Source organism: Benincasa hispida, chromosome 3, assembly GCF_009727055.1.
Source record: "Benincasa hispida cultivar B227 chromosome 3, ASM972705v1, whole genome shotgun sequence".
In the NCBI taxonomy this organism is placed as follows: Eukaryota; Viridiplantae; Streptophyta; class Magnoliopsida; order Cucurbitales; family Cucurbitaceae; genus Benincasa; species Benincasa hispida.
Window position 1 is genome coordinate 66,979,956 of NC_052351.1, and position 11,658 is coordinate 66,991,613.

Genomic DNA, 11,658 nt, shown 5'->3' on the forward strand with positions numbered 1-11,658 from the left:
AACATTCAAACGAAAAAAGTTTGAATGAAGTTAAAAGTTAATATATGATTTCTTGATAATATAAATTTTGTGGTAACAAAAAAACTTTTAGCAAGATAGCATAGCCAATTACTAAAATAAGTTTTAGAAAAACTTAAAATTTTGAAAAATTGAGGGAAAATCGAAATTTTGACCGCAATTTTTCATTATACTTATTAGACACCCTAGAATTCAAAAAATAAAATATACAAAACTCAAAGTTTAATGAACTAAATTTGTAAATAACTTTTTTTAAAAAAAATAATAAATAAATGTCAACTGTGCACAATTTTTATATGACATTTTCTATAATATATAATAAAAAATGGTAAATCACTACAGATACTCTTGAATATATTTACATTTGTAGCTTTGTATATGTACACTACTCAACCCAATTAATATCCAAATATTTTAGTCCTGTAAGCCATTTTTCTGTGTCCTGAGAAATATAGGGTTTAGATGGAGTTTTACTTTCAGCATCAACATCATTTACAGCTAAATAATCATTCTTTCTATCTGTGGCAAAGCTTGGTTGTCTATTAGGATGTCTCACTTTTAGCGACAAAAGACAAGAAACTTCATGTAGGCCACCCCATTTCTCGAGCGCTCGTGCAATGTCGTACCTCCCTACAATAAGGCTTTGTCAATCAATGTATTTTTACATATTATATAAAAGAAAGGAATGTTTCATAAATTTTCATGAAGTAATGGCAGAAATTGAGTCTACTCATCCTAAAATGAAAGTTTTGCCTAACATGACCCTATAAGACCATCTCAGACATTCCAGTATATCGTAGTATATATGTGTTACTAGGTATAATTGTCCTTTATGTAAGTGTACATTCTTAGTTTGGGGTTTCTTTGTACACCTATTTATATGTGTGTAACCATAACCTAAATAACAGCCAGTATTTTTCCAATACGAGTACATGGTATGAAATCCAAGAATTTTATGTATACCCAACTAGGTGTTTAAAATCTACCGGTGACACAATTTCTTAAATTTCGAAAGATAATTTAAGGTTGAAAGAAAGAGATTAAACATGCCAAGATGATGATAGCTTAACTGCATAGTATTTGTACTATCAACCTCGAAATCAAAGATTTGATTCTCCCACCTCGCATATTGTCAAAAAAAGAGAATAAATATATTCAGTGGTTTCGTACCTGCACGTTCAAAGGACTTCCTACTGGGCATGTATGATGGATCCATTCCCCAGCTCTTCTGGAACCGATTTATCTGTTTATTTGGCAACACAAATCATGAACTACGTTTTTCCAACACATGAAGAAGCATGAAGCATTCATTTTCAATCATTCTAAAGGCAGATGAGTGGCTGGAATAAGAGGGAGTTTAGTATGATTGATGATTAAAACTTTTTAAAAATTGCACAAGGTTTGATTACATAGCCAAATGTGATTCTCATTTGTTAAAATCACCTGCCCGCACCTTAAAATCTGTATGGAAATGCATGTTTTACTTAAATAATCTACTCTTGAAAGTTATCACAAACTCACTCTACAACTCCAGTTATCCACAGTCAAAGTTTCAAAGTAAAAAATTTAAGGTAATTGCAATGGGTAGCACTTTCAAGGCTGATAATTAAGTGTTAAGCAACATTTATAGAGAATTGCAAATATAGCAAAATCTATCAATGGTAGATTCAATTGCCGATAAACTCCTATTAGTGATAGACTTTAATGTTGATAAACTTCAATTAGCGATATAGTCTATCACCGATAGATTCTAAGACCTAGATCTAAATTTTGCCATATTAGCAAATTCTTTTGCATTATGCTATACCTACAAATACTTCAAACCTAATTGCTATATTTGCAACTTTCCCTTAAATTTAGATGGTAAACCAGAAAGCCCAAAACATAGTTTGCATGCTAAACATACAACTTTGAACCAACATGAAGGACGAGAAATTAAAAGGCAAAAGAATTTCAACAAGTTACAAGCAAAGCTAAGACATACCTCTTCCTGCAAATTGTCAAATTTGTCCCAGTAACCCTTCGGCTTGCGGTGCTTATAAGCGAGAGAAAGATTCATAAGTGATGCAATCCTTCTGAATCCACCCATACGTGTGATTGCCTTTTCAATATCTACTCTTCCGTGCATGCGAAGTTGTTTTCTCATTGGCATAAATCCTTCCTGCCCATGTTCTGAAATAAACTTGAGCACCTCTGCTTTGAGAACTTCAATATCTCTTTGTAAGCCAGGAACTTTGGGTCTTGGTCTGCATGAATCTCTCCCACTGACATTGGAAACTCCCCCAGCTGTTGTCTTATAGCCATTGGATTGGTTGTTTCGATGTGAGACACCTGTCTCCTCTGAATCACCTTCATCAAATGCTCCAAAAGAATTTTTCAAACCCCTTTTCTCAATGGAGTCGCGAATTGCACATAAGTTTGAAGGAAGATCTTCATATACAACCTGAATACATGTGATGAATACACGTGATTGATTGTAAAAGAACTGCAAGTGATAACTATTTCACCTATGCAGCAATAACTTGTAAGAAAATTGCAATTAAGCAACTAGAGGAATATATTTTGTTTCCACATAAAAAAAGTGAACAACTGAAATTTCTATAATATTTCCGGCAAATATAGCATTGTTTTCTAAATATCATGCATTTAAGATAGTAGTATGGACGTAAAACTACTGAGTAACAATATCTACATGATAGAAGCAAGATTATATTAGCCACAGAAACATAAAAAACAAGAAATAGAGAAAAAAAATAATGAGAGAGAGAAAGAGAGCATGTAAAATAGAACCTCTTCCATTAGAGCCTCAGAAAGAAATGTGTCTTTGTGCATTCTCGACTCCACCGAGTATTTCAACAAGGTATGATGACTTCCTAACTGCTCAAAATGCCATTTTCCGCTAAGAGAGTCAAAGTCTCCTTCAACCTGTTCAAAGCTAATCTCTTGTTCAAGCTGTTCACACAAGTCCAAAACTACACGGGCATGCAAAACCATATACAGTAGACCCTTGCATCCTTCCTGCACATAGTAAAGCTTTTTGAGAATTGGCATGATAGTGCTAATAACAGCGCAACTCTTAAGAGTTTATGTTTTAACTTTAAGAATACATTCTATTGACAGTTATCAAGTTCAGTTTGACGAAAGCTTCTACTCAGCCTCACTATTTGACTGATTCCTAACTAACCACTGTTAGTAGGTACTGGTTACTCTCAATAAGCTAGCTGTTGTAGCATTTCTACCTACATGCATAGCACATGTAAAATGCAAAAGGGTAGCAATCACATCAAGTAACATTACTCCAGATATTCTCAGTAGCACTAGCAGAGTGCCGAGAGAGCCTCAAATTTGGTTCATTTGGTATATTATTAATATTAACTAATCCTAGTATTCCCATAAATTAGACAATGAGATTGCAAGTTATGCATATTGGAACCTGTGGCTCTATACTTCCTTATTATTCTTATTCTGTATTGCAGCTTTTTTAGCTTCCCGTTGTACTTTCCTTTCCCCAATTATTTTTCTTTTAAATATTTTTCATTCAAATTACGTATCCAAAAAGTGTATGATGACCTGTCTACAAGAATCAAATCAACTCATGACTCACTATACAAGTCCAACATGAATATAGTTAACACACATGAAGTACAACATGACTCACTAAGATAGAAAAGAACTGCTAAAAGGAGGTTCGTCTGGATTGCAATTAACATTCTGATTTTACCTGAAGAATTCGAACTTTGTTGCTTTCCCTTGACAATATCTTGCTGATTGCTAGATTTGGAACTACTCTGCAAACAACTAATTGCATTAATAAGATGATTTTCAAATCCAAAAAATATTTGGAAGTAATCTATAAGCAATAAAAACCAAGAAAATCACAAACCATCTTCTATGCAAAATACTAACACTCGAAATGGCACTATTATGTACCGAGGAATGAAGGAAACTTATATTTCAAATGAGCACACCCAAACTTCCAATAAGCATAACAATGGATTTCTAAACATCAGGTAAGTGCATATCAGGTTTCCTCAAGTCCTTGAATACATCATTGCAACTTACCAACCTTCACGATGCTCTCCAGCACCCAAAATAGAACAGAACAATGTAGGAAGAAATAAAAGCTCTTGAAAAGAGTGGCCATAAGAGTATAGTAATCTTGCTGAAGAAAAGAAAGACCTGACAATTGCCTAGGGATTTAAATCATATGGGATTGACTACCCAGAAATGTTTGCTCTTGCATCATAACTAAAAACTATTTATGTCCCTTTTATCTCTATTAACATTAGATGAGGATTACATTGGTGCACATAGAATTAGAGGTAAGTGAGGGTAAGGGTAAAATCAGTAAGCTCCTCAAACCTCTTTATGGCCAAATAATATCCCAAAAGTAGGTTCAAACATTCCACTATAGCTATTAAAATTCAGGGCTGTACTTAGTGTCCGAGTTATCATACTATGCTTATACTTTCACAAAGCTACTATAATTATTACTACTGTGTATGTTGATGACACTATTTCTACAAGAAATCATGAGAGAGAGGTCAACTCTCTAAAATATATTGCCTGCCAATTTCGGAATCAAATATTTGGGAACTCTTAAATAATTTCTGCAAATGGAAGTTGCAAGACCTAAGAAAGGAATCAGCATATCCCAAAGGAAACAATTTACGATCTTCTCAAAGAAAGAGGTACCACAGCTAGCCAACCTAACAACAAGCCGATAAAGCAAAATATAAGTCAGCAACCAAAGTATAGAGGTTTATAGAAACAGCTAGCAATGCCTTGTGGAAAAAACTCATTTGTTTACATCCCACACCAAAACAGACATCGATTTTGCTCAAGACTTAAGAGCATTGAGCCAATTTATGAATAAGTTTAGTATCACACACCTTTATGCTATAAACAAACTCTAGGGATACTTGAAAGGTACACAAGGAGGACTCTACTTTAAGCAGAAATCAAATGAGGCATTGAAATTTGAGGCTAATACCAATGTAAATTGAATTGAATCAAGTACTAGCAGAAGCCCTACTTCTGAATATTGCACTTATGTATGAGAAATCTTGTCATAGAGCAAGAAAAGAGTTGGCAGTCTCAAGTAGTGCAAAATGGCCACAAGGTATTGACACGGGGATATGGTTAAAAAGGATCTTCAATACTAAAAATTCTTAATTAAAGTCGATATTATTCTTTGTTAATCAAGCTACCTTGCTAGGAATTCGGTGCATCAGATTGCCATATTCTACCAAGCATGTGAAGAAAGGCAGACATTCATAAAGGAGGAGGAAGAGGCTTGTTCATGTTCCAACTAAAGTAGAAGCAGCTTCACCAAGGACCTATCAAGATACAAGTTTGATGCCCTAAAATCCAAACTTGGGTTAATTAACAGATGCAACCTGGTTTGAGGAAGATGAAGCATTATATCTTCATCATACTCTTTTTCTCAATTCTAGCTGTTATGTTCAATTAAGGCCAAGTTAAATCATGTTTCCTTTCTTCATTTGAGAAGTCACTAAAAATTGATTTAATTATTTGACAAAGTCTGAACGAGAGCACTAAAAACTCTTGATAAGATTAAAATTAATGCGGCAACGTTTAGAAAACAACTCCCTTCGATCACTAGGCAATGAAAATGAGATTTAAAAAGTAAAAGTAAAAGTAGAAATTGAAAAAAAGAGGCAAAGGTTACTTACTCGGGAAGACTTTCATAAGCAGTCAGTACATTCCAGACTTCACGAACAGGAGCTTTCACTGTTATGCTAGCTACCACACAACGATGGACGCCTCCATTTTCCTTCAGTGAAATTCATCTTATAAGAAATTATAACAATTAAAGAGCCACACATATAAAAATTGGATGTCCATTGAAAAACTGTCAAAGTTATTTAATTCTACTATTCTAATGGCTCTGGTGATGAATCTAAAAGGATGTAATCTGTATACACTATTGCATGTTAGAGTAGAACCGTATTATAAAGAAATAGGGGATTCAGGAGAAAATCGTTTTACAGAGAGGATCATAAATTATTCCTATAACTTGTTTTATCTCAAACTAAGTTTTCATTGAGAAAGATGAAAGAATGTACAAGGGCATACAAAAAACAATAATTGAGAAAGATGAAAAAATGTACAGGGCATACAAAAAACGATCATTGAGAAAGATGAAAGAATGTATGAGGGCATACAAAAAACAATCCCACAAAAAGGAGTCTTCAACTACCTGCAAGAAAAGACACCTATTCAAAATGACAAAACCCAGTTCATGATTACGAAAATCCAATTAACAGACACGCATAACGAGACAATAAACCTCATATATTGACCCTATAGTCAGACATTCCAGGGTTGATTTGCTTACCAACAAACCATCAAATCTGCGAAGATGAACTTCATCAACCATGCAACGCTTGTCAAGTCGGCAAACTTTTCCAAAAACTCCCCAGTTGGTATTCAGTTCATTAGATAATGGGGGCAAGGGCCCTAAATTGGAATTAGAATTACCTCCTCTAGAATTTTCCTGTACCATTTCATCCTTTTCACATGTAGCACCCTTGACTGTATTAGAGAGAACCACGGACTTGGAGTCTTTAGTGTTTCCTACCCTTTGACCCCCTTCAGATTTCTCTTCGGCTCTACAGGCCAAGGCCCGTAGATTCACAGGAAGGTCTGATCTAATTATTCTTTCTAGAAGAATCGCAGGAAAATTGAATCTTGGTATCACATTAACTTCATACGACAACATTGTTGGAGATGACCTAAGGAAAATAACAGTGATAACCGTGCATATTAGTAAGTAAAAAGAACAATATCCAGACATGATAACTTGAGAAAAATTCAACAACATGAAGACAACCGTTTAGCTATAACTGAACAAAACTGTGATCATATAGGGCTACTAATATTATGGTAGGAAAATGCCAGATAGCAATAAACCGTTGGGAAAAAAAATAAAATAAAAATGAAGTCATGAAGTTGTACTAACCAAGCACAAAAACAGGAACTTTCATGACACACAATATATATTCGGTGAAAGAAAAATGCCTTAAAACCACCAAAAATTAGGTACAGCCAAAATCCTCAATTAAAGCAGAGGATGTCCAATTTGAGAAAAAGCCAACCCAGAAATTTGCCCTTTCCTGGTGTGGAGGCATGCAATTTTAGAAAAAAAAAACCATTGAAGCTAAATCATCCTTTTTCCATAAGAAACGATCTTCATATTGAAAAGAAAACAAGACAACCTAAGAAGCAGGGAAGAGGGAACCCCCATCCAATAAACTACAAAAGTAGCACCTTTCAATCACTAATAAGCACTAAATTGATATCAACCTTGAGACCAAATTCAAATAAAACGCAGACTAGAAGACTAAATAAGAATTTAACCCTTCTAAGCTAGTGTCCATGGATGACATAAAAATTACTGTATTTTTAAATTCTTATATTTTTAAAATTAGTGTCAAATAACAAATAGACAAAACTTTACCTTGTGCCAGCTTTTATGGACCATTTGCCTTCAAACTTTTTAAAGTCCCCATCAACCATGGAAAAAAGGAGTTCACGACTACCATCCTGAGACCAACAATTCACTAGCGTTAAAAGGTAGCATGGTCTCAATAGTAACAGAGGTAGTACAGTACAAGCAAATAGATATTTTGGAGATATGTATAATACTATGGTGTCAATTAGATAGCTATATGCATTGTCCAAAGAAAAAAAAAGAATCAGGATAAAACAGATCTTATAAACAGATGACTTAAGCCCTAAGGGTTTTCTCACCGAATTTAGAAGCTCTTGAAGATCCAAGACAACCCGAGCTTCAATATGCCAATACAATGCCCGTTGCAGACCTCTTTGTTCCAACCATATCCGACCAGGATGTGGACAAGGAATTCTCCCACTGGACAGAATCACAGAACATAATGATCAGTCCACTTATACGGCAGAGATAAAGAAAACATCGTAAAAAAAATCACCAGGGGAACAAGAATTTTAGGAAATATGTGAATTGTTGAAAGTCAAACTATCATGTAAAATGGCTCAGAAGCAAAATTACACACAGCAGTTGGGTTTTCTGCAGTAAAGCAAACGTAATTCGAGGTGAATTATAGTAACACCTACAGGTATAACCATTATTTCTTTCTTATTTCATTCGTAATGGCCATCATGACACAAACATTTGATTGATTGTGCAACAGTAAAAGGTTCCTTAGTATTCTAATAATCTTGTAATATCACATCTGATGGGCTCAACATGCCTCTCTTTTCAATGCACTGATCCACATGACAGAGACAAGAACCAGATAGTTGACATGACCCTGATATGCCAACCAAAGTGACATGATATCACGAACCAAGATGACTCTCAAGAGCAGGCAGGCCCATTTCAATCGACCACTACACACTGCTAAAACTTTGTAACTCGCATCTCCATGTCTTGACAAGAGCTTGATTCAGCTAGAACTACTACCATGACTAATGCGGAAGTCTAAGTAGTTAATGTTAAAGAAAGTTTTAGATAATCAATCCAGGTTCTTAGCACTTCTTATCATGGTAACTGTCATCTTAACGAAAGAAATATCACTTATATGCGTAACAAATATCATAAGCCCCTAGGCTCTCTAAGAAAATGAGATTTACCAACACAAGTATCAAACAGTAATCCCCTAAAGTAACCACTTGATGAAAACTACAGACATGTATTTTTTGCAATAAAATTACATATATCACACTTCTCCCGCACATTTCCCGAAAAACATGGAAACAAGAACAGGGAACGAAGAGCATTTCATAAAGAAGAAATCAGCAACACTACCTGGAAACAAGATTGGGTATGAAGTCAGCAAGCCGCTCATAATCCGTAAGAGCATTCCAAACCGATTCAATCCCAGATTGAACAAAAATATCAGCCCGAATCCGTCGCTCCCTCCACGACACAACCTCCACTTCACAACGCACATCTCGCTCCCTCTCTCCCTCACCCTCTTCACCATCTTCTCGACCACCGTAAACCTCATTTCCCCTTTTCAAATTACAGCCCTTGGTAAAATACTGAGTCGAGTTCCACTCAAATCCTTCGGCAGCAGAAAGGGAGACGCATTTGGTGCGAAATGGAAGAGAAGAAAAGGAAGTTTGGTAATACTCCGTTTGTGTAGCATAGACACCGGATGTTAGCGGGAACGGTGGCCCCAAAGTGAAGCTCAAAGCTCTGCAAACGATCATGGTGTTCATGAAGACATCACAAAAGAGAAACTGAAAATTGGTTAATGGTAGAGTAGAGAGTGGAGTGAGAGTGAGAATGGTGATGACAGTGAGCCACAGAGATTGTGACCATTATGTTCTGTTTGGGAGGCAGAAGAATGAGTGGCTATAGTGAAAGCTTTCAAACTGCCATTTTCAAAGAAGGGGTATTTTTGCCATTTCCTATATGTCTGTGGTTTTCAAAGAAGGTGTAGTTTTGTCATTTCATATAAGTTTGTGGCTGGTATTGCTCCCGCTCCTTGGGAACATATTTTCTGTAATGATATTTTTGTTATGGTCAAATTATGCAATTCACCTTCACAAATTGTGATTTTTCTTCAAGGAAAGGAATCTGTGATTGTTTGTTTGTTATATAATAATTTTGTTTCATGAGAAAGGGAGGATTTTTCTCTATATATACAAAATTCTCTGCCCAATGTTGGGCACACCCATTCCCATGTACTTGTTGGCTTGAGTTTGTAGGTTTGAACTTTTAAATCATACACATGTAAGAAAATGGTATGGGGTTGTTCGGGACATTAACTTAAGCATGAAGTTTGGGATTAATATTTTTGTGGAGTTAGAAGTTTGTGATTGAAGTGTAGAGTTAAGTTATTCAGTTAGATGTATATGGCGCAGTTTTTTGTAATGTGGTTATATTTGTTTGCTTAACTTTTTGTTAGTCTTTCAATTGGACATATATTTTTTCAAAATTTTAATATTCAATTGAGATGTCAACTTAAGACCATCACATATATTTTACAATTTTTTACATGTAACCATTGTACTTGAAGAAGACAAAATACTTTTATTCCATACGAACAACAATATTATAATTACTTACACATTAGTGGAATGTATAAGTGTAATATGCACATAAAAAGAAGTACGTCATCAAGGGGTTTGGCGCTTTTTATGGCATCTTATGTGAAATTATAAGTTAGAGTTTATGCATATATGTTGATGTTGAACATGCGATCAAAGTCTCACATTAACTAGATAAATGGATGGTCATGAATATATAAGGGAGAGTAACTATCACCAATCGTATGAGGCCTTTTGGGTGAAACTAAAAGTAAAGCCACGAGTATAAACCATTATATACAACAACTATTTAAACACCATGGACTAATAATTTCAATTTTGTATTTAAAAACACTTTAACCTACCATGGTTTTTTTCCCCCTTAATTTATGCTTTGTTGGAGTTGGTCGTGGAGGTGATCATCGAAATTGATCGTCGAATGTGATAGTCGCATGGAGTTGGACGTAGAAGGTGGTCGCTGGAGATGATTATCGAAAGTGATCTTCATTAGATGAAGTCGCGGGAGGTGGGCATCATTAAAGGTGGTGTTAAAGTTTGATGGCAGGATGTGGTTGTCAAAGCATGTCATCAGTGGTGGTTCTTGCCGGAGTTGGGTGTTGAAGGTGGTTGTCAAAACATATCATCAATAATGATTGTCCCTGGAATCGGTTGTAAGCAGTGGTCGGCAGGTGGAATCATTAGAAATATTGGAGGAGTTAGAGAGAAAAAGAGGAAAAGATGAAGTTCCTTGATTAATGTGCAAATTTCAATACTAAACACTATTGAAGTTAGTGGAATTGAGTTATTTAACACTGACTTCTGAAGTTGGTGGGTGATGCATTGTAAATGTGATGCGATTATAGTATGAAATTGCGGTGATGTGTTATGCGTTGCACATGCAAGTTTTCCTAATAAAACCCAAGTATAAGTCTCACTAGGTTTCCTGATAAGTCTAGGGTCGAACACAGGGACTACTGAGTGAATATGCAACAGTAAATTTGATTCCTTTACGGTGGTGAAAACAAATAAGTTGGATGGTGTTTTGTTTAAGACTATTTCCTATGCGATGGAGTACGATTAAAAAGTTGATGAAATCGAGAATTAGAATGAGTATGTGATGAACGGGTTGAGAAAGGGTTTAGCTAACACTTCCTAAGATTACGTACAAGTTATTCGATCATGCTACACACAAACACAGCATGTCATCTCTCAATGCAAATGCCATAGTTCCTATTTCTAGGACGAATGCGATGTATACGAAAATGTCGATAGGACTCATGTCTAAGCCTCTATTCTTGTCTATCCGATGATGAATGATGCACACATACACAAGGTGACCGCATACTATCATATCCTATCTCTAGGGTGCATGCGATGTGTTAATAGCAACAGAACTTATGCCTAAGTTTCTATCTCTTGCTTATGCGGTTCTAATCTGACTCTCCCAACCTAGATTCTATCTTTAGACCACTCTCCCGAGCATCTCTAAAGGATGAATGACACATACATAAGACAAAATGATTGCATAAAATGTAAATCTTAGGTCATGCTAGCTAAGTACTTCTCAACCTATTTGGAAATTTAGCTACGCATGCGAAG

The 11,658-nt window shown here is 35.5% G+C and overlaps 1 protein-coding gene across 1 annotated transcript; it reads right to left on the reverse strand.

Moving 5' to 3' along the window:
* Nucleotides 1–298: 298 nt before the first annotated feature.
* Nucleotides 299–9,359, reverse strand: LOC120073881. The gene is made up of 10 exons (XM_039026795.1): nt 8,831–9,359; nt 7,795–7,915; nt 7,502–7,587; nt 6,380–6,776; nt 5,715–5,815; nt 3,740–3,806; nt 2,809–3,036; nt 2,003–2,461; nt 1,189–1,261; nt 299–648 (listed from the first exon to the last, which is right to left on the reverse strand). Exons 1-10 carry the CDS (start codon nt 9,244–9,246, stop codon nt 404–406), a joined length of 2,193 nt encoding a protein of 730 aa, XP_038882723.1. The 5' UTR covers nt 9,247–9,359; the 3' UTR covers nt 299–403.
* Between the last annotated feature and the right edge of the window lie 2,299 nt (nt 9,360–11,658).